Source organism: Pogoniulus pusillus, chromosome 9, assembly GCF_015220805.1.
Source record: "Pogoniulus pusillus isolate bPogPus1 chromosome 9, bPogPus1.pri, whole genome shotgun sequence".
NCBI lineage: Eukaryota > Metazoa > Chordata > Aves > Piciformes > Lybiidae > Pogoniulus > Pogoniulus pusillus.
The window spans coordinates 21,066,970-21,093,353 of NC_087272.1; the positions used below are offsets into that span (position 1 = coordinate 21,066,970).

Below are 26,384 nucleotides of genomic sequence, written 5' to 3' on the forward strand. Positions count from 1 at the left end.
ATTCTACTGTAAAAATATGCAGACCTTCTGAAGTTACTTCAAAGATCTCCAAGAGCAAGTAATTCTTCTATGCAATAAAAGATTATCATTAGCAGCAGCTTAAAACATTTTTTTATCCATGCTGCAGCTTAATATTAAGACATCTAGAAACAAATAAACAATTTTATTAAGTAAATAATCAGATGTCGTAACATTTTAAACAGTTGTTTGAAAAGGTTGCAACCTTCAGGAACTTGATTTTCACTTTTAACTATCAGAGTAGGTTCATTGGTAGGTGGTGTGTTTTTGTTGTTAGACAGTTTCTTTCAATGTGACAAAAGTAATAGCCACAATTTGTCTTCCTTATTCAGCTGAAATTTTATTTTTAGAAGTATGAAAAAAAAACCCAACACCCCCTCCAAAATAAAACAAACCACAAACAAACAAACCACCACCAAAACCCAACTGCCACCAGAAAAGCTGCTCTACTGTGGTTAGTGAAGAAGTGAGCACAGATGGTTCAACTACTCCATATAATTGTAACTACAATAAACATGATATTTTGACTGACCTTCTGGAGATTCCTTTTGTGGCTGAATCCCATCAAGCACTACTTTCTCAGAAGCTTCCTCATTTGCTCTGTCATGTTGTGCCCTGTTATGAAGTACCACATCCAGAGGAAATACCATGCAAAATAATAATTAGTCTACTGAAAAAGTCACTAAGTGCAGTAAAACTAATGTGTTGGTCACTGCTTTATATTTTAAGTGAGGGACTGAAGTCCTACTCAGTTAAAGCTGCTCGTTTGAAATGGAGAGAGAGAGAGAGACCAGAAAAGAACACTTACTTATCCTCTTTCTCTTTTACCCACACTTCATGAACAGTGACAGGATATTCCTTACTCCGGTGCTTTTTTTCTTCTTGTGTTTCTTCCAAGATCTCTGCTTCCAAATCATCAGGCTCTAAAATTAATGAAGTTGTGTGCCTCATGAAAAATTAACCCCTAACAACAAACAAAGTATACAGGAAAGACCACACATTTTAAGATTATACTTAAATCCTTCAGCTTGAATAACTTTCTGTATTCTGCAGGAACAACTGAAGCTCCATAATCTCAGAGCAAAAAGTTTGTTTCTGATAGAAGAAGAAAGTCTTAAAACTCCAACAAACTGTCTTCTAAAAGACTCAGTAAACAATCCCCCAGACATCAGTAGGGTGCTGGCATCACATAGAGGTGTCTTGGTTCTAATTTAAATTGCCAGAGACTCAAATATATTTGATAGAACCGATAACTATTTATAGAGTGCCCTTACCTCTTCCCCTTTTTGCCCCAAAGAAAGGAATTACATGTAGAGACAGAAAAGGTAAAGCACACCCAAATAAATAAACTCACTCCAATTTGGAAGTTAAAAGAAGAAAAGTTTAACAATAAATTAAAAAAAGGTGTAGCAGGTAGGGAAGTTACAAAGGTATAGGGAAGGGAAAACAAGATACAAAATGTGTAAATACAACCAGATTTTTTTAATGGCAATGAGTTTGTCCTTCTCATGGGTGATGGCCACGTGGTAAAACAAAGAGAACCAGGAACAGGATGGTGATGCTGGTAGAGAGAGAATAGGAAGTTCCCCCTGCTTTTATAAACCTTTAGATGGTAAGGGGGAGTGGGCTAACCATCACCTGGTAGTGTTCAGACCCACACCTGGGCATGGGTCAAGACCACCTAGGGTCAGGTTCAAGGTCACTCTCCCTGGAAGGTTAACCCTGTACAAGAGGGAAAGATTCCAGCTCAGCTGATGAGAAATGAAAACAAACCAAACCCAACATCAAAATATTTGAAGCACTTTGTAATTCCACCTGTTTTCTAAAGAGTCTCTATAAAGCATATAAAAAAATATTTCTGTTGACTGGTATTAGTGAATCACATTACAACACCAGGATAGAAAGCACTTGGTCTTACCCAGAAAATGTAATAATTAACTGCATTAATTTATGGGAAGAAATGAAAGTATACAGAATATTTACTTCCATTTCTGCCTGGGCAAACAGATAGCAAGTAAAATGATTACTGAAATTACTTACCATCCAGTGGAGTAGGTCCAGCTTTTTGACATTCTTCTGGTACAGTCTTTTCAGATTCTGTGACACCAACTGTCACTGAAGACTGAGCTCCAGCAGCAGGAAAGGTGTTCTCTCTCTTCACCTCTGATGAGGACTGATGATGATCTCCCTCAAGAAGTTCTGCAGTACCTAACACAAAATTATTCTATTATTTAAACAGTGTTTTGACACAGTTTGATAACCAACTACAATGTGGCTACAGAGTAAATTGCCAACTTCAGTTTCTTTAAAAAGAACACAGAATGCATGTTTGCTTTCATTATAATTATTATCACCAAGAGGAAATCTAGGAATATTAAAATTGGAATTTTACTTGCTATATTATCTTCAGTTCAAGTCTATACTTGGAATAAACCTAAGTCCTTTTGTGCTTGGAAAGGAGAGAAAGCAGGTTTTAAAAATAATTATCCTCTGATATGGTAAGTCACAGACTAACAAGGAAATATATAGGAACTAATATTCACTTGATGACATGCTTTAAAAAAAGACTTGTTTCCGTCAATAAGCGAGGTGCAAGACTTTCCAACAAAATGAATATTCTTCCTCTTCAGCACATCCCTCAATCTCTTACTGCTTCAGTGAGTGTGAAATATTTTGGTGTCTTCCCATAGCAGCTTGTGGTGACATGTAGAACTGAGGCAACACCAGAAGTGAAAAGCAGGAGTGAGGATAAGGATATGCTTCTAAGACTTCAGAATTGCTCTCAATGGATAAAATGGCCATCTGGCACTAACAATTCTTGCAGTACAGACAATTAACAACTCTGATTACCATTTATTACATCTAGCTCCTCAAGTAGGTCAGTTTGCAGCTGCAACTCTGCTTCTCCTAGGATCTTCAGGACTGAATCAGTAGGGCTTTTGCCCCAAACTTTCCTGTGGGGTTCACCGATGTCTAACTTAATTACTTCCCCCAGAGTTTGACCTGTTGGGACACAAACAGAAATACAAAACCGTTTCTTTATTACACAGAAAACTATTAAACAAAAAAACTTACACAAAACTGACAACTACAAAGCCAGGTATCATCTCACCCCAAGTTAAACAGCTTAAAGGCAGTGATCAAAGGTCTAAAGAAGCTCTTCTGCCAATTTCATTTAATAACAGGAGCCATTTAGTGCCAGTCAGCATCTGTAACTTAATAGCAGCAGGTGATCTTTCCAGTAATTCAATCACTCCAAAACAAAGCAGCATGAGAGATGTTTAAAACTGGCATGAGATGCTCTTAGATATATCTGAAACAGAAAACTAGAAAGTCTCTTGTTTTGCTATCTCTGGGCAATGATTTCTGTTATTTCTCCCTCCAGGGAAAACAGAGGGCACAAAGCAACAAAGAACAGAGCAAAAGAAGGTGGTGTTACTTTGGGGTTTGTTTTAAAGGCTACTATGCTATGGAGTCTGCCTGTTACATTCTCAATGATTATTTATTTCTGTGACGTGAAACAGCCCCTTAGCCACACACACTGAAACCAGGGAAAAGAATTTCTGCCCAAGAGACCAGAGAAAGCAAGTAGAGAATTTCAGAAAACATTAAAAAGAGCTAAGAAGGCTGCAATAAAAGTAACAAATATAAATTGAGAATATTCGGTCTTTCTCGTTCTACTCATAACGTAAAAGGATTTTTAAGCTAAAGGAGAAACTTCCATGTAGCTGAAGTGCTTATTTTGTGCTTGTTTTTTAAACCAGTGCCTTTTTAAAAGGTACTTACAATAAAGGTCCAAGAAAGTAAGCATCCATTTAGTGAGACACTTGCTGCAATTAGGAAATTCTTTAACTCTTCTTCAGGCCATTTAATTAGCCTTTGCATTATTCCTTATCCCGGAGGACACTAACCACCTCTTTTTAGAATGGCACAACTGCTAGCAAGACTGGAGTAAGAAGCACTTGTTTGGTAAGAACCAACAGTACATATAGTAAACTGATTTACTGATATCACGGTGATAAAAAAAGTACTTACGGTCTGTTCCAGAGAGAGAATCTTCCATTGATAACTGAGCTAGAGGAACCACTAATTCAGATGCTCCAGATTCCCATTTTTTGCGGTCTCCTAGAAGCAAATGGTCACCTTCTTGTTGTTCCCTACCGTCTTCAGACGTGGCTGATTCAGAAATATTTTTACAGTCCTTTTCTTCTTTCTCATCTTCTTGAGCTTTAAGATTTTGGTTTAACCTTCTCAGTATTTCTCGTTTATTCTGAAATAAAGAGTCAACATGTGTTACTCAAAATGCCATCTTTTTCAAAGGAAGAAAACACTAAAAGAAAATGAATACAACTGGACATACTTGCACTGCCAAATCTGGCTTTATTTCCTCTTCAGCTTCCTGGATAGTAGTTACACTTTCATCCTTTAAGTCCAAGAAGCATGAAAAACACACACAAAAATCTTGAGAATAGACATAATAGTGAAAAATTATCTCTAATCATTTCTTTGACAACTTCACACAGACTGCAAAAGGACACATGATCCTTCTGATTTTATAGGGTTTCCCAAACACAGAATTTCAAGGGCAGCTTCCATCTTTGAAACATTCATTATTTCCAAGTTGTGAGTAAATGAATCAGACTCAGTTGAAGCAGACAATTGAAAACTCAGAGTAAGAAACGTGTAAATAGACATGACCTCTACAGAAAAACACCACCAAATTCCAGTGCTAGAAATGAATAATTTTATAGACCTCAAATAAAGTGGCAAGGACAGAGTCAAGAAGAATTTGTAAAGAAAAGCAGAAGGAAGAAGAGACAACTTTAATAGTATGTAAAATAAACTAAAAATTGAAGGCAAAATTGTAGAATTTGTAATCTTTCTGTACAAGGATTGTTCTCTAATGCCAATTGCTCTCTGAGCTACTTTTCAGTCAATTCTAGTCAGCATCTTGAATCATTCTCTAAGACACACTATCCACATGTAAAAAATCTGCTTAAGTGTTAAATATCTGTCAAAATATGTTTTGTTTTTCCAGCTATCAACTGACTTCCTATGCATTACATTTTATAGACACTATTTAGTGCTTGTTACTTAAATCCCGTGGTGACAGCTGAGATCAGTGCATAAACATTTATAATATGACAATCCAAGACCACAGAAGAGAGAAATCTGGAAGCCTCTAACACTGTTTAAAACAATAAGGACAAGACTAACAAATTCAAGTCCTCTTCACCGTATATTCAGCACATGCTTTCAAACTCACTAACAAGAAGAGTAAATATAAATTATTCCTGTAATTCAAAACATTTTCTTATTTCCACCAGGTTACAAGCTCCTTAACTGCCCTCTTCAAAATGCTGATGAAAATGCTTACTTGATGTCATCTTGTACTAATCATGACTGCCTTGATCAAAACTGAAACTGCAGCCTAGAGTTCATCAGAAACCATTTCTTATTAAAAAGGTAGGAATTTGAGATTCCCTGCCTTCTTTTTTTCCCCTATTTAGAAGCAACAAGTATCCTTTTATTTTTTTTTAACCTCGTCAACACATGCTTCTAAAAATTCTTTTTTCCAAATAGGTGGTTTGGTGTTGTCTTTTTTTTCCCCATGAAATTTACCCTCTTAGGAAGAGCACCTACCACACCCACTTCCTTCAAAGCAGAAGTCATGGAGATGACTGGTGTACTGGGCTTCACTGGAAATAGTGGCTTAGGAAGAGCTGCTTCAAGCTCTTGTAGTCCATGCACAGGACTGTGTTCTGTAGTTCCTCCATGAAAAGGCACATTAGAATTCTTTACCCCTTTTGCTATCAGCTGTACAGATTCAATCAGAAAAAACAAAAATCATATTAACTTCAAAAATTTGAACATTAAAGAGCATCATCAAATAGATTCCTGTGAAGTGCAGCAAAGGACAATAATGCCCCACAATTTCACACAGAAGATAATTTCCAGCTGCACGTGTGAACTGTTTCCAGTTTATCAGCTTTGTTGCATATACATACGATTAGGTAAATTACAGATTATTAACAAAATATTTAAGGTGATCCCTAACGATTCTTCAGTTTAATGTTCTTAAATCCTTGAATCAAATTCTTCATTCAAATACACCTACAAAAAATCCTGAGGGAATTTTGACTGTCAGATGCTTCCCTCTATTTCACAAGCGAACCTAATTATCTAAACATGAATAACCACAGTACAGAACCTTAGTCATACAAAAAGATAAATGCAGCGAGTCTGTAGTGCTGTAACAGATGAATTTTCTTACATGTTCTTCCCATGCTCTCTTCTCTCTTTCATATGCTTCCTTTCTCTTTCGCTCTAACTGTTCTTTCAGAACTGCAGCTCGAGCATTTACTTGAGCCTACAGTAAACCAGCACCAAAAAATGAAAAGAAAAAAACATGAAACCAAAAACCAATTAAAAAAAAGTCAAGATCATGAAAAAGCATTAGTACTCCATTCCATGGAAGATTTTAAAAAGAAACATTCTGGGATTGGCTTCATTATCACTGTATAGGCTATGACAATCAGTATCACACACAAGAGTAACAAGTGATCTGTGTTGAAAATAATGGTAACTCCTCAATTTACTCTGGTTTGCTTGATTTTGTTTTCAGTGTACACTGTAATCTTAAACACTAACATAAAATTAGAATCTCCACTTAAAATTAGTTTTGAACCAAATTTTACTAAGTTACTGAACATAAACAAAAAGCTTTAGTTGTTTCACCTCTAGTTTTAAGGTTAGCTGCATCATAAGCTTGTTTTCATGTTGCTCTTTGGAGATGATGGGGAAAGAATAAATCAGAGTAGACGGAATAATAATACTTGCCATATATTGTATGGTACATATAGTTACCGATAAAAGAATACTGCATGGAATAAAGTGCCAATCAAACACTGGATTTCTGTGAAATATATTTACTTGAAGAATACTTTACCAGAGGAGTATACAGCTCACCTCCCAGTACACATGTGGCCCTTATCAGCACATTTAAGTAGCTTTGCCTTCACTTTTTTAAGCTCCAATAAAATTATTTAAGATACACCTTCCCTTCCTGTTCAGTATCAAAACACTATTTTAGTTATACCAAAGCACCTTTATGGCTAAAGCTAACCTAAGGATAAATCTCAAAGATAGGGATAGAAAAAATCCTTGACTTGCTATGCTATGTCACATTTCCTTTAATTATTGAGATTACCAATTGAACATCATTGTTACCTCAGTAAGATTAAAATAAAAACATTCTGCAGTGCGTGAACAAATTATTGACAGCAAAATTAAATGTAAGAAACTTCATGAGACATGAAACAAATTTGACAACAGCGAGTTCCATCTCCTCCACCCCCACAATTACCTTCTGTACTTCTATCTTTTTGCGTTTCAGTTCAGCTTCCTCACTTGATTCTTGTCCATCAGAACTGGCAGCTTCATTCTGTAAAATGGAAGTCCTCAGAGAATAAGGTCCTACGCAAAAATGTTCTGACAGGAGCTTTTTATTGTTCATAATCAACTTGTGCAGATCTTGAAGTTAAGTTATTCAGAAGGTCTATTTAGAAGATTTCTTGCAGTATTAGAAGAGAAGTATTATTAGAAATCATTTGATAAAATACAAGCAAGAATGTTACCAAATATAAATTAAAACTTATAATAAAGCTCTTATAATAATAATTACAAAATTACAAAAAGGTCATTCTTTGAGTCGCCTAACTATAAAAAAACATGACTGTAAAGTACACTTCACTTTCCAGTGCCATAGAAAACCTTCAGAATAAACAATTCGGCACTTATCATTGATGAAAGAATGAATACAGATTCATCTAGTGTATATAAAATACCAAACTGCAGGCAGGGTGTGAGTATTTCTCATTTTGAGACAATCATTGCAGCTGCTCATTGAAAAAAAACAGATAGAAACAGTGCAGCAGAGCCATATCTCTATGCTGGCAACATCTCAGTACTGTTACCAGCATTTTAAGGGTACTTAAGACACAGTAAGATTTCGCAGGGCTGGGTATGGAGATGACTAGTCCCACTACAGAAATCTTGAAACTCATTCATAAGAAGCAGAGGAGACCTAGAGTTACGAGTGAAATTAGCAGCAAATGCAATTAAACCAGCATGGGCTTATCGTGCATCAACTTAGCGTTTTATGCGAGTCATGGCCAGTGAAGAACTTCACTCTTATTCAAACCAACCTTCTCTCCACGAAGTTTTGCTCTAATCTGTTGACGTTCGTTAAAGTTTTGCAGCCGAATTTGTCTTAATCTTGCCAAATATTCCTAATGCAAAAAAAAAAAGTAATTAAATTTCAGTTACAGTGAAACAACCTCCAGTTTGGTTAACTTAAAAGATGCAAAAATCCAGCAAACCCAAATGAAACAAGAGATGAGTGAGCTCCCTCATTACTATTATCACATTAATATATGCTAACCTTCCAGAAAAACTCCCTTGAACTGAAAATAAAGGCAACTTTCTTCATGTTTTATACACCGAAGGCTAGGATTGGTTGTATTTCTCACTGTAAGATTAAGTTATGCAGAGGCATCTTTGTAAAAATGCACATTCAAGAATTTCTGAAACACACAACTATCATTTCTGTTATTAAAAAAAAAATCCCAACAATAAACACACCCAAACTCTAGAATTTCATACAGTAAATTATTTAACTTGGATTTTCTGAAGTCCTTTTTATTTTGTTACACAGATAAACCATGCAGGGAGATGAAGCACAATTACGGTCAAAAATCACAGTGTTTGTTTGATGAGCACAGTGGCAAGCATGCGGTAAGCATACCTCTTCCTCCTTGTTTCTGGATTTCCTTCCTCTTGCAGAAATGGGCCTGCCTCCATAGAGATCTGCCACGTTTTGCAGTGTACCCTGTTTGCCATTTAATGGTATCACATTTAAAGTGGCTGGAGCAGTAAAAAAAATTATCTGCTTTATCCAACACTGTTCACTTGTAAGAAACCAAATCCATCAGTGACCTGCAGTTGTTCTGAAGTTAACTGGTAACAGCTTTTCACTTACACAAAACATGACAGTAGTAACTAATAACCCCTGAGTAGCCAAAGAGAGAGAGCATTGCTTTAATAAGAAAGTTGCCTTCTCTCCACAATTCTGATCTCCTCCTATATTAGAAAGCCTAAAATCTGATAGGCACAACTCTGGATTGCATACAGATTGTCTAGAAATTGTGGCACAGTGTTGGCATTTCTGCTCATTGAGCCAAGCCTAAAATCTAAGTGGACTCTTCCTATGGTCTTACACTAGTAACAACTTTTACAAAAATTCATTACAAGTACCAATCTCAAAATGCTAATAAAGGACTTAAATATTCATGTTACCTCTAAGAAGGTATGTTAAATGCCTAGCACATATGCTTTCATAGTGCACAATCTTGATTACTGTGATAATCTGGGGTTGTTTAGCCTGGAGAAGAGGAGGCTCAGGGGTGATCTTATTACTGTCTACAACTACCTGAAGGGACATTGTAGCCAGGTGGCGGGTGGCCTCTTCTCCCAGGCAACCAGCAATAGAACAAGGGGACACAGTCTCAAGTTGTGCCAGGGTAGGTATAGGCTGGATGTTAGGAGGAAGTTCTTCCCAGAGGGAGTGATTTCCCATTGGAATGGGCTGCCCAGGGAGGTGGTGGAGGCACCGTCCCTGGGGGTCTTCAAGAAAAGACTGGATGAGGCACTTAGTGCCATGGTCTAGTTGACTGGATAGGACTGGGTGCTAGGTTGGACTAGATGATCTTGGAGGTCTCTTCCAACCTGGTTGAGTCTATGATTCTATGTAGTCTGTGTCCTAACTGTCACCAAATAATACAATCTTTAAGGAAGTCCAATACAAAATACTGTAAGAATCATTTCAATCTAAGTTTCCTAGTTGGATTAAAATCCAAAATACTTAAATTATTTTTTTCTTGGTGTACCATAAGCCTCTGCTGAACAGGTTAAAAATGCATACCATCAAGACATTAAGTATCCATATGACAGATAGATCATCTGCCTTATTAAATATCAGGGCTTCAGTTTTCTCAAGCTTTAGTGCAGAGAACCATCAGTAGGTAAATACTCCAGTTATATTCTTGATAGAGAGGCCTGAAGCCAAATACTCTGGCTGAACAGTCTCTCAAAATTAGAAAAGAAAAAAACCACAAAACCACCACCACCACCAACAACAAAAATCCAAACAATGAAAAAACCCAATAACTCACGGAAATAGCTCATTTCTGCAGCTTAGGGATTGGGTGATTAGAGGAAAAATTAAAAGGAACCATTTTGCAGATAAGACAAGTACCATACATTAATGAGGACTAGAATTCTGGTTTCAGCTTGAGCATTAAGCCACATAAAATAGAAAGGAGTATTTTCCATATTCACCTTTTCTGAAAATATCTGAGTTTATTTTGAACTTCTTACAAGCAAGTTCCTGAAGTTTACAACACTTATCTGGCACTACTCAAATCATCTCATTATTCTTCAATGCAGCACTCCAGTTGCTTAGGTATTTCCACTGAACTGATGGAGATTTGTATCAAACTAGTAAGAAGCTGTAAGATTTTTGAGAACTCATTTTCCTTCTGTAGACTGTTAACTTTTACTCATCAGCCTACACTAAAATTTTCCAACAACAGGATTCAATGTTTTGCAATGCCAGACAGCTACAGTGGAGTCACAACTTAGGTCAGCAACTGTCTTAAGAGATGATGTGAAGTATCAACTCAACTACAGAGTTAAATTTTAGTCTATCACTTGAAAGTTCAAGTTGACAGCAACAATAGAAACTGGGTAAACTTGCACATGCCATTTGAGGTAGAAGCCTTTGAACAACAAAGCTGCAGAGTAGTTGACAATTTCTCCTCTCAGATTATCATGGTTGGAACAGAAGCCCCACCTCTGTAAAAGAACTACTGCCAGCTAGTCAAATTGTTTTCCTGCACAAATAGAAGCAATTCTACTATCAAATAATAGTACACTCATTTGGAATCCTGACTTCAGGTTCAAAGTCTTAAAACTTTTACAACTGCTGAGTAACCTCCCTGATTTATTACACCAGCCAGTTAAGAATAACTGAGCTCAGTTATTCTTGAATACTTGGGTATCTTGTATATTAATCTCATAGATTTATATTAAATGCTGACAATGTTAACAACAAAATGCCAGCAAGTACTTCTAAGGACTTGTCTAAGAAGAGGCTGTCTTCAAGAACTGTTTATTTTTGCAAAATTACTTAGCGATCTTGCAAGTTTTTAAGACCAGAATCAGTTTCCAACTGTTTTAACACACATACACTCATCTAAGTATAATCCCTCAAGCAGTGAATCCAAGCATCTAAGAATTGCTTACTGTAAGCAAAATAATTCCTGAAGCAAAGATTTGGCTGTAAATCACAGTCTAATATTCAGACATAACTTAGGAGATGCTTCTGTTAATCTGCTGTTGGTCCCATTTCACTGCAGTGCCACCACTGTCAGCTTAATTTCAGCAGCTAACATTGTGACTTGGTTGTATGTGAATAGTGTGGACAACAATGTGGAGAAGCACTCAAAAATCAACATTCATTGCATTATAAAAACACAGTTCAAGAAGTTCTACTGCAAATGAGTCACTTCCAAAATACCCTAATTGCAAAAGGAACTTCCTGAAGGAATACTGAACACAGAACTGCAAGCATAAGAATGAGGCATATTTTTAGAGAGAAACCAGTGGACAGTGTCATAAGAGTTTGACTCCGTGCCATAAGAGTTTTGGAAACATTAACCTGAACAGAGAGATCTCTTTGTAAAACCCTCAATACACAGAAAGTGTTCTCCGAAAGTACAATACTGTATGTGATCATTAGCTGTATCCAGCTTAATCAAATCTCCTTTCAGGTTCAAGCTACTGATTAATAAACAAAGTCTGATTTTATGCAAAACGTTAAAGATATGAACAGATAAAAATTAATGTTCTCAAATATACACTATCAAGATAAACACACAGAGAAAAAAAGAAATTGTGAATGAATGGACTATTAACAGAAAGGAATTGCACAATTCTCTTACATTTCCATAAAATCAGTAATAAAATGCTAAAAACCTACCTTAGGTGCCTTTTTTTTTTTTTTCTTTAATACTTAAGTAAAATATTTAGCCAGCATTTCATGGTTAGGGTGCTACTTCAATGTTATGGTGCTGCTTCAATGTTAATATACGTAGGAAGACAAGATTCCGTACCATGTGTCCCTGAGCTCGAGCTTTGTTTTCCATGGCTTCTCTCTTTCGTTGCCAGAATTCTTCTTCAACTTGCTTGGCTCTGTCTGCAGCTATCCATCCTTTTTGCCTAAGTAATTGCAATACAGCAAGATACAAGTCTCTGAAATAAGACACTGGAAAAAAATATCACTCTGCATTTATTCTAACTAGGACACACACAAAAAGTAAAATTTCTGTGAGTATGGCATCTTCAAAAAACATCTTTCATCAGGTAAAATGCAAGTCAGACTTCCACAAAATGGAGTAGAATAAATTCAGCCAAATTAGAAGAACAATTAAAAGCAAAATAAAATTTAAAAAAACTCAAAGAACATAAACAACCCTCAAACCATTACATTGTCCTTGCAGATCCTAGGCATCAAAACAAAAATTCATGTCCAAACACAAAAAGTCTCAGCTTGATTCATTATTGCTGTAATTTGTGAAAAAGACAAGTTCTTCAAATTCTCCCACCAGAAGCGAGCAAGAATTCATCACATAGGTCAGTCAGTAAAGTCAGTACTGCAGCAGTCTTTCAAGACTGACCTGCGTTTGGACTAAAAGCTTCTACCACGTACACCATTAGCAGAGTGCTACTATTTTCAGAGGGTTCTGGCAACTTCTTTTGGAGGATTTTTTGTTTGTTTATTTTTTAAGGGATTGTGAAGGAATATTCCTACTTTAGAATTAGCCAGAACAAAATGGTGGTTTTGTCACATGTTCCACTGCAGGTCAGGGACCTTGGGTAGCTAAACAGCATGAGCCAGTGTGATTGAACAACTGGCAAGTCTCCTACATCACCACAGTTACTTTGCAGAGGAACCTGTTTCTGACAAATCATTTATGTAGACTCAGAGAAAGCTTTCTATTAAAAAAAAAATGAGAAGAAAAGTAGTCTAATAAATGGTGGAACGATGACATAATCCTCCTTCCAAGGTTCCCCAAGCCTAGCATGACTGAAGAGTATTGCGAGTCCAGCAACAGATGGGAAAAAATGCAGTAAGCCAATGCCAATAACCTGTCAGGCTGAGATAGGTAAATAATAATTCTGCAATACAAGAGCTATTGCTAGTAATGCAGAAATAAATTAGCACACTAATTAAACATCCTTGCATCTGTTTTTAGTACCCCCACCCCTCTCAAGAAACAAGGAAATTAAGTACTTCCATATGCTACAGTTCATTAGAAGGAAGATGGAAATAACACTGCTTTGATACAATAAAACAAATGGTTTAGCTGCTCTGAAAAAGCAAGATGATCCATGCAGGTGTTACTAGGAAAGAAACAAACACTTGATAAACTTGTATACGCATATTTGACTGACTCTTAAGATTCCTTATGTATGAACTCAGTTTGTGAACAGTGAAATGTGCTCAGACCTGTGTCATATAGCTGAAGTTCAGCTAAAACACTGGGGAGAAACTTCCCAAGCAACAAACTCCATATCTATGTCTCAAACCAAACTGAAGGGAAAAGCTTATTTCAATTCCATTTTATGTAAATTTCTTTCCCAACTCTAAAGTTGAGTGACTCATCTTGCATAAACGCTTCAGATTTCTTCCAGGCTGCATTTCTGTCCAAGAGACAATTTGTAGCACTTGTTGAATATACTTGGCTTTGCTTTAGTTATGGTAGTGTACTCGGAAAGACCTCAATTTGAGGGGAGGACTTCTCATCTTATTTAGTTTATGTTTTAAATTAACTACTTTTAGGAAAGCTGCAATTATTTAAATTCTTTGCTTGGGCTAATCATCATGGACATTTAGCTTTATATTTCAACTTCAGCTAAAAGAACAAAGCTAACTAGCTTAGTCAATAAAATCACTTCTGGATAATAAATTACAAACATTTTGTAATTCACTTCAAAATTTTGAAATAAAGTCTACTTAGAGACTTCTGCACAGTATTCTCATTTACAGTTTCTGCACAGTATTCTCATTTACAGTTTCCAAGTTCATGTATTGGAGAAATACTGAATCGGTTTCTTCTCATGACCTCTACATTACTTGGAAAAGTGGAGCCCTCTACAATTCCTTTCAGTTATAACACATTTAAAACAGTTCAACCAGGCACAGACAATTATGATAGTAACAATAATACTGTTTAATACAGGAGGCAGTGTCTCCTAATTTAGGGAAGATTTGAGGATTGTGGCATGTTGTGCAAAGCACTGAGAATAAATAGAGGAGAATCAAAGCATAAATCTACATCATGTGGGAAAATACACCTTCCAATACTGACTTGTATGAGGAGGAAAAAACAAAAATGTTTTAGCTTGCCAATTTTACTGTGGCTGTTAGACATGTTATATTTTAAAATTTGCATCTGTAGCATAAAAAAACATCTACAAAAGTAAAATTTAAATTAAAATATAAACCTGAGAATTTGTTTAGAACAAGGAATGTCTTGTTTGGCTACCTAACACTTATTTATTCTTCCTTCACGGGCCATACCATTGGATCTGGACACAGTGAAATAATACATGAGAAAATTTGCTCCTCAGGGATAGACTGTAATGCTCACACAGCAGACTTCTGGGGGAAAAATGGTGTCTTGGCATTTAGTGCTAAGAAGTGTGGACAGAGTTCTCTGGTCACTGCTAAAAGAGCTGAAGAATTAGTTTTGAAGAAGCTCCTTGAACGAGTGAAATAATTAGAAGAGAGGAGAAGGGTGAAGAGAAGGGGATCAATACTTGTTTACAATCTTTTTATATGTAAAATACTCAGTTTATAATAATGGAGAAGAATAAGCATCGCTAAATTCTAATTGCACACTCCTATAACATCTGGCATATGCATTTTGATGGAAGCTCCTAGAAGTTTTCCACCAATCAATAGGCAGGAGCTAACAATTCTGGGAGCGTTCCAGACTCTCTCCTGTGTTACAGATGTAGAGAAGGCAGGTGGATAGTGATGACAGGAGAAGGAAGCATCTTGACAGATAACACAAAAAGTGGAACTACAAAAAGGAAAGGACAATACTTATGTTTTCTGCAACTGCATTAAGGCAAAGATTTTGACTGAAATCTGGCTTAGTTGCAGCTATTGGCAAGCCAATTTTTCCCACTACTGGGCAAAGCCAAGGTTTCCATTGGTTCTGAAAGAATTGTGGTCTGTGAGGGAATAACACAGAAACAGACAGCACATTACCAATGGGTAAAAGTGATTCTGACTACATGAAACGAGACACAGAACGAGAATCTAACATGTAGGGACGAATTTACGGATCATCGTAGTCCAACCTGTTTGCATTGGCTTGTTTAGACACCTCCTTCAATCTTTTCACTTTTTTCCTAACTGCACCAGCATCAGGTAAATGGTGATGACCTGCAGGCCCCTTAGGAGCTCCTGGATGTATTCCATGAGGAATTCCTCTGTAGATAAATATGTAGAGTAACTTCCATTACTTTCATTTAAAGCATATCACACATAGCTTTGAATGGAAGGCAGACATACCTTTCAGTAACTTCTCGGCCTTGTACTTGTGCCTTCAGTTTGGCCTCGGCTAGTCTAAAATTTTCCTTTTGCTGCTGCATTTGGTCAAAAATAGCATGATAGTGTTCATATTGTCCTCTGGAAGACACAGGAAAAGGACTGACACCACCTCCACCTCCATAATATGGTGCCTGAAAATGAGAAGAGGTTGAGTGGAACAGGGATTTTTTTACCAGCCCTTCAAATTTTCACCTCTTCAGCACAATTAAAGCATTAATATGGCTCGCAACATATTAAAATATCATTTTTGGCTTATGTGTCTAGTTACACATAAGACATCTTCCACATATTTTCAAAGTTATTGGTAGCAAATCCACTTAAGTGTGATTTGAGATAGATGTTCTACATAACAAAAGTCAAGGTTTTAGCAAAGAAGCTGAAAACAGTACAGTACTAACTGAAGCACTGGTTACTGATTTATAGCCAAATATCCATTTTTTTAATGGAACTGGAAATGGTTAAGTACACTTCTGAGGTTGCTGAAGGGCATTAAGTGAGATTTTTCTGAGAACCACCAGTTACCCATCCACTATTTGGTTTCACCTTCAGAATTCTCTACTAAAGCCTAGACCAGAGGAACATCTATCCTAAGTTTTATGTGAATTATCTCTGTCATTCTCAAAGATTTTGAGTTCTTAAAGAACCTTTAGGTAAAAATAACAATTAAAAATCCCAACAAAATAACCCAAGATGTTGCAAGCAACTGTATGCAGTACTAGCCAAGGATGGAAACAGAAAATGTGAAACTGGCAAAATAAGGTTAAGGTTGACAGCACAAGCATAAAAATGTTCTCTTTACACCTAGGGGAAGCAATCCAATAGTCCATGCTAGTGAATCTAAGGAATTTGTTTGAACAAGTGTCAGTGTTCCTTCCAGGGTGGTCTTAAGTATTTCAAACAAGTAAATGCAGATGTGAAAAGTTTAAGATAGCCTACGTAGAACTTGTTGAACAGATTATATTTGTCAAGGGAATTTAGCTTATAACTTGAATTTCAGTTGCTCAGCTCCCATCAATAGCTCCCAATAAACTAGATGATAGAGTAACAAGAAAGATTTATCCAGGCATTCAAATAAACATGGTATGTTGTCAATCTTAATAACTTACTAAATGAAACTACGCTTTCTACAAATAGAAAGTTTGCTTTGGACACCACTGCAGTTTCCACCGATCGTTATCAGAACTCAGTTTTCAAAGGGATTATCTCAAGAAATGGGATGATCAAACTGTACAGCAATGCTATGAAGCAGGTGCTTGTCAGCAGTCTGCAGAACAGACACAACCCCTGTTGAGAACCACAAACCCAAAGCCAAGTCCTTGCCACCTCTTTCACTACTCTCCCTCAGAAACAAGTGTCAGCAACCACCCCAAAAAGACAACAGAATAAACTCATGAAGTGCATGACCCTGCCATGCCTACATAAAAGATTTTATGGCCTGCATTACTGCCAAGCCTGACCAACATTACTCAATAGCATTATGAGAGGGTTGTTGAATACACTATTTTCATGTAGAAGAACTTTACTTTTCCTTTAAGTCAAGATTACTCTAACAGTAACCCAGCAGCCTGCAATAAAAACCTCTGCTGAACTACCTAATTTAGAGAAGACATTTCTATGAATTTTTAGGCATGTCTGCCATGACATTTTATATCAGTGATGCTTAAGATACACTATTACTGACCCCCTTTCCCTAGATAATTAACAAAGCTGATAAAAGAATACTGAAACTGTAACAGATGATTTAATAGGTTTGCAGAGGATCTTGCAACAAAACTCTGCAGTTCACCAGCAACATGATCAAACATGACACTGCTGATATTCAAGATTCCATAGAATACAGTGTGAGTGCCTGCCGGTTTCATCTTCAGAGAAGGATGACATGGGAACAAAATGATGTTTTCTGATCTCTCAGTGAAATCATCACCTGACAGCTTTTAAAGTGCAGTGTGCTGATGTTTGTTTTCATATTTAAGCTTTACTTTTATGATGTGTGGGATATCTCCAAAGATGAGGTCTACTTGGAAATAATATATAAGCAGCTCCTGAAACCTGGTCAAGTGTATATGTAACAAAGAATGTTAGAACCAGGTGTTTAATAATGGCAAAGAGGTCCATTATCACAATGAAAATGTAGAAAAAAGTTATTTCAACAGAAGAACTCAAGAACAAACTTGAATATAAAAGAAGCTGTTCATGCATAGATCCAGCACAAGAAGAGTAGCAAAAGCAGAAGCAGAAAAAAGAAAGTAGTGCATGAAAATGATTACTGGCAAAAAGATTACTACATTTCAGAATCTCTTAAGTATGAAAAATGAAAATTGCACATGATCTTCAAAAGACAGGGAAGGGAGCCTGTTATCCAGTTTCTCTCAAATCATCCATAAATTAATAATGGGCAACCCCAAGAGTTGACCTCCAAGAGCAAATGATTCTGAAAAGAGAGGACCATGCCATATAACCAAAGATGGGGAAGGAGCAGAATACACCACATTTCTGCATCTGCTGCCAACCTTAACATCACCACTTCCACCAGAACCAAGCACATTCCTCCATCCTTGTTCCCTGGCTCTGTTCATTCGCTCCATCTGAAGGAAAAAACAATATAGGAAAATATAATTCCAAGAATTACTAAGTGAAAGTTGAACTTCAATATTAACACATTTTAAGCATATTTTACCCTTTCTTTTTCAAATCTTCTCATTTCATCTGCCTTCAGTAAACTGATCTGCAATGTGTAAGGATTAAACATGTTAAGTAACTGGAAAATCATACTATTCCATCTTCCTACACACCATGTAACACACCACACCACAAGATATTTAACTTCAACTACTGAAGGTGGAAAAAGTCTCAAGATTTTCATCTACCTGATCTCTCTGACGTTTTTCTTTTTCAGGCACTTCTAACCTTTTCTTTTTCAAAGGTTCCTGAAAAATAAGCATGTAATTTGATGTTACTACTGAGCCATTATTTTGTCAAGTCTTTGTCAAGATAGGTTAGTGCTCCAATTGCTGGTGTATATCCACTAAGATTGGCAATAAAAGAAAATAAAGCACTGTTTCATAATGTTTGGGGGAAAAAAAGAGAAGGAGGAAAGGTTTGAAGATTTTATTCTGTGATTCTTGCTCTGGACTTAGCTTTTGCTTAGTTTTGAAATTAACAGATAATGATACCTCAAACATTTTCCTCCTTTCTTCTCCTGGATTTATTTTCTTCACTGGAGTTGGAAAGGCCTGAATAAAAGGTGAAACTTCCAATTAGATGGTATTATGCCACAATAACAGAAAAATCCTGATCGTAAAAAAGATACATCTTAAACTAAGAACTTAGTATGCACAAAATAATTAATTACTCGGGAGGTTTTCAATGGAAAAGACTGCTAGAATCTAGGTGTAAATGCTGTTGTACTTGCTCATCCTCTACTAACAGCTCTGTCTTGAAAGCTGATGGCAGTATCTTTAAAATCTATCTTAATTTTTCTTCTCTGACAATATCATTCTGCATTACCATCTTTTCCTATCAGTCTTTAATGGTCCTTAGATATCAAGATTCTCTTTTCCTTGAATAACAGAGTTGGTAGGTTACCTTTAGAGAATTTTGCCTAGGAAACTAACCAACAGAAGAAAGTACAGCCACTGCTGAAAACCTGGTAAAGAAGAAGCTCTATGCTGCTTACATTCTTGTTTCCTGGCCACATTAAAACACTAATAGCTACATAATATTTTACTTTGATTTTGAAGTACTTATTTGATAAGCTTTTAGGTCATCAAGTATTTCAGAAGACTTTACAGACAAGTCAATGTAGCACAGTGATTCTAAGTAAAAGTAGTACCACTAACCCAAGGAGATGATTGTTACATGCTACTCTAAAAAGCCACTTGAAAGCTATGAGCTCAGACATTGGAAGAGCAGCAAAAAGAGGAAAATTTACACTACACTGTGACCAGTTTCCATCCTACCTCTCATCCCTTGGCAGGAGGTACAACTCACACAAAAAGTATGTCTTAGAATTGCAGCTACTGACTGCTTACATGCAGCAAAAGGTATTTCCTCAGTTACTACCCTGCAGCTTTGTGTCTATAGGCAAGTTTAATCAGTGTTGGTTGGCGAAAATAAAGACCAGCAGACTGGCTGCATAATCCATGCTTAAAAGATAAAACCCTCGGGGTTTCATAAAGACACCCAAAAGGTCTCTTCATTTCCTTCTTGCTCTCTTATTCAAATTCTTTATCACAAGCCAACAAGGTTTTATTGTTATCAGTGAGCTTTTCTTTAAACTTCCAACAATTTCTGAACCTCATTTTTTAACTTCTACCTCAAGGATAACTCTATCCACCTATCAAACTTGACAGACGGATAGAGATGAATATAGAGTGCTAGGTTCCCCAAAGTGCCATAAGATGGAAAAAAACAAAACAAAACCAAATGACTGAACATCACCACTAGCACAGAAGTGCTACCTACCCAGAAGAAAATTTGCATTAGCTTTCTTGCTGAAGTGGGAGCTTCTTAGTTGCTACTTGTTTGACACGTATAGCTCAAAACTAGCTGTATCATAAACTGCTGGCTATGCAGTATGCTGGTTTGAGGCAAATTGGAATATTTGAATGAGAAAAATTAGATTATAGGCTGTGAAGAAGAAAACAATGGTGATGTCTACTTCACTCACAGACTTGCTGAGATGTGTAAAAACAAGGACACAAAGATAGTGTGAGAGTCTGTATCTGTCAGAGTTGGTGTCACTGTTTTTTCTCCCTGGGCTTTTGCTTTGTAACCCATCTAATTCTGCTTCTGACCCCCCTTGTCGATCCTCCAAACTCAACTTGCATGTAAGGCAAACTCTGGGACAACGCAGAGGGGTAGAAAGAAAGTGGAAGGGCACTTCCAAGTGCCAAGATGTGATGGTTTGGAAGTTAATCACCCCCCAACTCTTATGAAATTGCCCAGACTAGACTCAGACAGCTGGAATTTAAGGACTGAAGCTTTAGATTCACCACTTAGCACAATGTAGAAGCAGGTATTCAAAATATGTTACCAATATATATATTTTTGTATATAGATGTGCAAGTTAAAAGTAATACAGAAACACAACACCCCTCCCAGAAATCAGTCCCCAGGAGGGGCTCCAAACCACCCTTCCACCTTCTTTCAACCCCTCTGCCTTATCCCAGAGTTTGCCTTACATTCAAGTTGAGTTAGGAAGATTGGCAAGGGGGGTTAGAAGCAGAATTAGATGGGTTACACAGCAAAAGCCCAAGGAGAAAACACACAGAAACCAACTCTGACAGATAGGTAAGACAGTGCGAGAGTCTCTATGTTTGTGTCCTTGTTTTTATACATCTCAGCAACCTGTGAGTGAATCAGACATCACCACAGTTCCCTTTTCGCAGCTATAATCTATTTTTTCTCATTAAAATATTCCAGTTTGCCTCAAACTAGCACATGAAGTAATTAAATAGAGAAAAACCCAAAAGTCTTATGTACTAAAGGAATACAGAGTAGATGACTGGAAAAGTCCAAAGTACTGTATGAAGGTATGTAGAAAACTATTAGCTCAGTCGATTAAGTGTGCGAAATGTCTCTTTCAATGATGATCTCTCTGGCTGACAACACATTAGAAAAAACACTTTAGGAAGTAGTTGTCCACGTTTTGACAATTTGCTATTATTTTTGAACATGATGCAAGAATTCTTACCCACCATCAATGATTTTGGTAAACCTGACAAATTACCAGTATCTTTGACTGGTGAATACCAACAAAAGGAACTAAACCCCATGCAAAGCAACATCTAATTCAGCAGTGGAATTAAAAACCTCACTTAGAGCAGTAGTCTCCAGAAATCATTATACTAAAACTAACTAGAAAATAGTATCAGTAATGAAGTAAGCTAAACATTTCAACAACTTCTTCCGCTGCAGATGCACGAATTTACAAAAAAAGACATTTTGAAAAGGACTGAAAAGTATTTTCCCAGCATTTAAATAAGGTATGAGCAAAACTGTTCAATTTAAGTAACTTAGTTTCTTGCCTGCCTAGATTTAGCCAATGGCTTCTTCTCGTTAGGCTTTTTATGTCCATCACAAGATTTCCTGATTGCTAAAGGCACTCCATATTTTGCAGCAGGTTTGGTAATTTTGTGAGCTGGTGGAGCTGGTGAAGCTGAAGATAGGGTTTGTTCTTGAGCTGGTCTTTTAGCTGAAATGAGAAAATCCCTGTTTTACAGCTATCCATGCTGGCCAGTGTCTCATATTTCTTTTTATAACATCTTGGAACAGCAAAACTGCTGTTCCAAAACTGCTAACATTGCATTCACATGACATGATGCATATCTGCAATATACTCAGTTGTCCAAAACATCTTGTCTGCATTTCATGCTTCATAAGAAACAGCAGAACACAGCCCTGAGCTTTGCACTCAACACTTCAAATTGGAAAAGTGAAGCTTATTTCATAGGGCATGCCTTATTATCCAGTCATTGTGAACACAGGGAAAAGTTTTCCTCATGAAATAGAGAGACAGGCCCCTCTCCACTAACAACAGTGGACTGCAACTCGTGTCACTCATGTCAGCAGATTATAAATTCTAGAAGAGCTTCAATAGCCTTCCAAGATATTTTAAGGAATTCTATAGAGAAAACAATATGGCAGGATTGTGGATGTAATTCTGCATTAGCAGGGACAAAACAGCAATGAAATATACAATATTATCAAAAGACATTAAAGCATCTGTCATAGCTTCAAACAGTTAGAAGGAAAATAAAAAAATGGGAAGAAAACCTGGTGAATAAAAAGGGTAAAATAATGCAGGAAAAATAAATAAGGCAAGACCATCCTGACAAAATGAACCATGATCTCCTTTGCTACCAGTAGTGGAAATTCTACTGTTTTGGACTGAATTCAGGGCTTAATCCTGTAATCTGCAAATAAGATTACCACATTTTGACAAAAAGCAGTATTATTTCCTTACACTTGGAAGTGTAGCTTGTCGCAAGAGGGAAAAAAATACACCTAAAATATTACGGGATCATAGTTTGTATCACCTGCACCCTACATACACCCATCTCTATACAACAGTGAGGAAATTTCCTTCCTTCTTTGTCCTTAAACTCATAGAACATACCAAAACTAATAAAAGAACAAAGCTACATGCACTATCTCACCAGAGCTGAAAGCAAAAGTACTTCACATGCATACTAACCTGGTGCAGCATGTGGTCCAAACTTCTGGAAGATTTTGTGACTGAATTCTTCTGCAATAAGCTAAACAAAAAGATGACTGGTTAGGAGACAGGACACAGATGACTGAAGCTAGAAAGAACTCTTTTCCAGGGAAGTATGCCACTCCTAGGAAGCATCTAAGTGACAGTGTATTTACTGTTAACTTAAATGAATATTCAAATATATTTATTCAGTTCAGTATCACTAAATTAATTTATATTATTTTCATTCACATGAAGCTGGATTCAGTACTTTTAAACATGCTTTGCATAATTACTCCATTTTTAAAAAGTGTGACTTCTGGGTGGCTCATGTTACCTCATTCATTAACTAGTTAAGAATCCAGAAGAACCTTATCTAAGATAGATATCCAAGTCAAACATGTTAGTAATTCCGTTGGAAAAGCTGTGTGCTTCTATTGACACTCACTCTAGGAACAATTAGCATTATCATCTAGTAGTAGTCCTTTACTACTTATTTATACTTCAGCTGCCTAACTCCAAATAAAAAAATTCATATCCATTCCAGCTCCAAGAAAAAAAGAAATTAAAAAAAAATCAAACTATAACTGTTGTAAAGATTAGAACAAACTTATCTGCAAAAGCTTCTGAATTCTACCTTTCCTTAGGACTTTAACCTGAACTATTATTAGTTGAAAGTCTACTTCAAACAGAGTTACAATCAAATAATATGGTGTTCTCATGAAACTTCTTTAGCAGAGAGTAAGAATCATTAGAAATCTTTATACATAGTGAGGTCTCCTTTTGCAGTAATTTCCTCCATGTCATTTCTTTCTATACTACTCACATCAGTACTATTGTTCTCTTGTTCATCTTGATCTCTTTTGATTAGACATATTCAGAAGACATGAATAGATGTCCAATGATATCAAGAGATTTTCAACATAATAGTGAGAAACTTCTTCAAGGTTACATACATGTGATACATTTAAACATCAAGAAATTGAAGATTACTTAGCAGCATTTCATAGAACATAATTTCAAGCCATTCCACATTTCAAGCAAAAAATTAAGTATAATAAAGCAGCAACGCTGAAGACACCGACAGCACCATTCAATGAAAAAATGCCCCTCTAAAGGAAATATGGCACTCACAATTTCTCACTACATAGAAAACCAACAAAACAATGCACTTCAGGAAACAAATTATATTTGCTTTTTATCAAATATTTAAGTAACCTGAGATTTTTCTTTACAGTTCATAATAAACTTTTTCTTCATCAACTGAAAGTGTCTCTGTAAAAGCTCTAGGGAACACCATTACTCTCATTTCTCTTGTTGCATACTAACATTAGAATAGCTAATTTTAGCAAAATTAGAATTAAAAGTAAATGATACCTGTGGTGTGAGAAACTTTTCAACCCTTTTGGCTATAAAGTTTTTCTCCAATATGGAGTTTACTGATGGTCTGTTCCTAGGATTCCTCTTAAATAACTGTGAAAGCAGATTGCGTAGGTCATAGGAATAATGAGTAGATACAGGAGGAAAAGGTCCAGAGATTATCTTCAGTACCAAGTTCTTCATGTTACCAGCTTCAAACTATAATCACACAAGACAGAAAACAGTTACTAGATATTACTTACTGTCTCTCTACTTGCAAAACTGCATATAAACATGAAGGAAACAACAGATCTTTCCGTGCCTCAACATACGGAAACAAATTTTCACAGCCATGGACAACTTTTATCAGCAGTTTAAAATCATCTGCTGCCAAATATTCTGACTATAAATTACAATACAGCTATTTCTTACATAGGTATTTTGTACTACAGAGGTACAAAATTTGCTAATAATTATTCTCCCTCAAGATCTACAGTGACAATAACACAAAATTGAAGACAAAATAATCATATGATGATCTCTCCACAACACTTTCAACCGTCACATGGCTTCTGTCCTTTTAAGTGAAGCCACATTTCAAATGAAAGAATGTAAAGCATTCATGATCATTCAGTGTCACATCCAAAGGACTGCTCAGACTACAGCTTAAGCTCAGGAAATAGAATGCACCGTTTTGATTCCTCTGTACAACAGAAACCAAAGGCGATATTACGTGGCTCACAGAAAACAATCTATTGCCATAACTCTCAGAAAGGTAACATCGCTGCCACAGAAAATATCGAACAAGAAATTACAAAAGCTTGAAATTAAATTCTTATCCCTTGAATTTCCCACACACACTTTTCATATTACAAGATTTTTTCCTTCATATAAAAAACCTACAGAAAGTCAAAACCAAATAAATCCAAACCAAAACAGAGCAGAAACCAAATCACCAAACCCAAACAAGACAGAAATTTTTAATTCTTCATTTCCTAATTGCAAAACTGCTTATGTAGACATATTCTTCAAAATAACATACATAAGAGTTTAAAAAAAAAAAAAATCATCTAAACTCTCTTCTACCTCAGGAGCTTCTTCTCTAAGACCTATTTCTGTTCTAAACAGAAATGCATTAATCCATCAGCACAAAAGATGACAGTCCAATTTAGACTTTCAATAAAAATGTTAAGGTTTTTGAAAGACAGGAACACTATTCACAGTATCAGTTGTTACAACATCTAACAATTTCTATACCTAACTTGGTTCATTAGAAACCTACACTGAAGCCAAATGTACAGTGCTAAGACTTCTGTAAAGATAGGCATGAATGTCTAAGGAAAATATCCGTCAGTACAGGAAGAATAGATGCAAACGCTGAAGGTAATTTTAAACAGCCATCACGGAAGCCTTTCATCTACTGAAATGTATTTGCAAAACATATGGAAAAAATTTTATTTGAAAACCACTGTTCCGTTAAGGACAAAAGAAGTTTCTACTCACTGCGTGTTTAAGTGTGCACATCTCATAGAGAACACAACCAAGGGCCCAGATATCACTAAATCAAAAAGAACATATCTTAAGAATCAGATCTAGATGCAACATCACCAAGTAACTTGTACCCATGAAGTCTGTCTTTAAAAAGCAAAAAGCTGTGCTTTGAATATGTACAAACCTCCTTGTATGTACCTCTTCCACTCTCTCTCAAACCACAAAATCCCAAACAAAATCACAACTCAGCAATCAAAAATCAGAGCAACCTGAAAACCAAATTATTTGGGCTTCAGATTTTATTTTTGCCTTTTTATACCAACAGTGCCAATCAGAATAGACAAAATATGGACAAATGCTTTTTTTCCCTTAAATATATACATTTGCCTGAGATCTTTGACTTAAGCAATGGTTTAAAAGCCCCAAAACTGCCACCTAATTCAACAAATATAACTCTCAAAGTCAGTTTACTCTTTACCATTGACTATCTTAACTAACTCACTACAGGTTCTTCTCTCCATATGAGAGACATTAAATGGCAAACAACTGTAATAATTTTTAGCTTTTAAGGAA

The 26,384-nt window shown here is 36.3% G+C and overlaps 2 protein-coding genes across 20 annotated transcripts in view; one reads left to right on the top strand and one right to left on the bottom strand.

The window, feature by feature from the left end:
• Positions 1-26,384, top strand: part of CLCN3 (chloride voltage-gated channel 3) — a 122,761-nt gene that overhangs the window by 30,437 nt on the left and 65,940 nt on the right. For 4 of the 5 annotated variants that reach the window (XM_064148830.1, XM_064148831.1, XM_064148837.1 and 1 more), the window contains 2 exons: positions 5,346-5,484; positions 8,735-8,814. The gene's annotated coding sequence lies outside the window, so the exon portion shown is untranslated. The remainder of the gene's footprint in view (positions 1-5,345; positions 5,485-8,734; positions 8,815-26,384) is intronic. The other variant, XM_064148832.1, reaches the window with a different exon arrangement.
• The window catches only part of NEK1 (NIMA related kinase 1), a 43,398-nt gene that overhangs the window by 8,457 nt on the left and 8,557 nt on the right, over positions 1-26,384 (bottom strand). For 4 of the 15 annotated variants that reach the window (XM_064148814.1, XM_064148811.1, XM_064148813.1 and 1 more), the window contains exons 8-29: positions 25,824-25,878; positions 24,339-24,539; positions 22,962-23,022; positions 21,793-21,959; positions 18,937-18,996; positions 18,631-18,690; positions 18,441-18,488; positions 18,274-18,348; positions 15,725-15,894; positions 15,511-15,642; positions 12,252-12,357; positions 8,825-8,908; positions 8,226-8,309; positions 7,385-7,462; positions 6,293-6,388; positions 5,662-5,835; positions 4,379-4,441; positions 4,054-4,288; positions 2,869-3,021; positions 2,059-2,226; positions 827-941; positions 551-633 (exon numbers count right to left, since the gene is read on the bottom strand). In XM_064148814.1, the coding sequence (XP_064004884.1) occupies positions 551-633; positions 827-941; positions 2,059-2,226; positions 2,869-3,021; positions 4,054-4,288; positions 4,379-4,441; positions 5,662-5,835; positions 6,293-6,388; positions 7,385-7,462; positions 8,226-8,309; positions 8,825-8,908; positions 12,252-12,357; positions 15,511-15,642; positions 15,725-15,894; positions 18,274-18,348; positions 18,441-18,488; positions 18,631-18,690; positions 18,937-18,996; positions 21,793-21,959; positions 22,962-23,022; positions 24,339-24,539; positions 25,824-25,878 (2,468 nt within the window). The remainder of the gene's footprint in view (positions 1-550; positions 634-826; positions 942-2,058; positions 2,227-2,868; positions 3,022-4,053; positions 4,289-4,378; positions 4,442-5,661; positions 5,836-6,292; positions 6,389-7,384; positions 7,463-8,225; positions 8,310-8,824; positions 8,909-12,251; positions 12,358-15,510; positions 15,643-15,724; positions 15,895-18,273; positions 18,349-18,440; positions 18,489-18,630; positions 18,691-18,936; positions 18,997-21,792; positions 21,960-22,961; positions 23,023-24,338; positions 24,540-25,823; positions 25,879-26,384) is intronic. The other 11 variants (XM_064148816.1, XM_064148815.1, XM_064148817.1 and 8 more) reach the window with 11 other exon arrangements.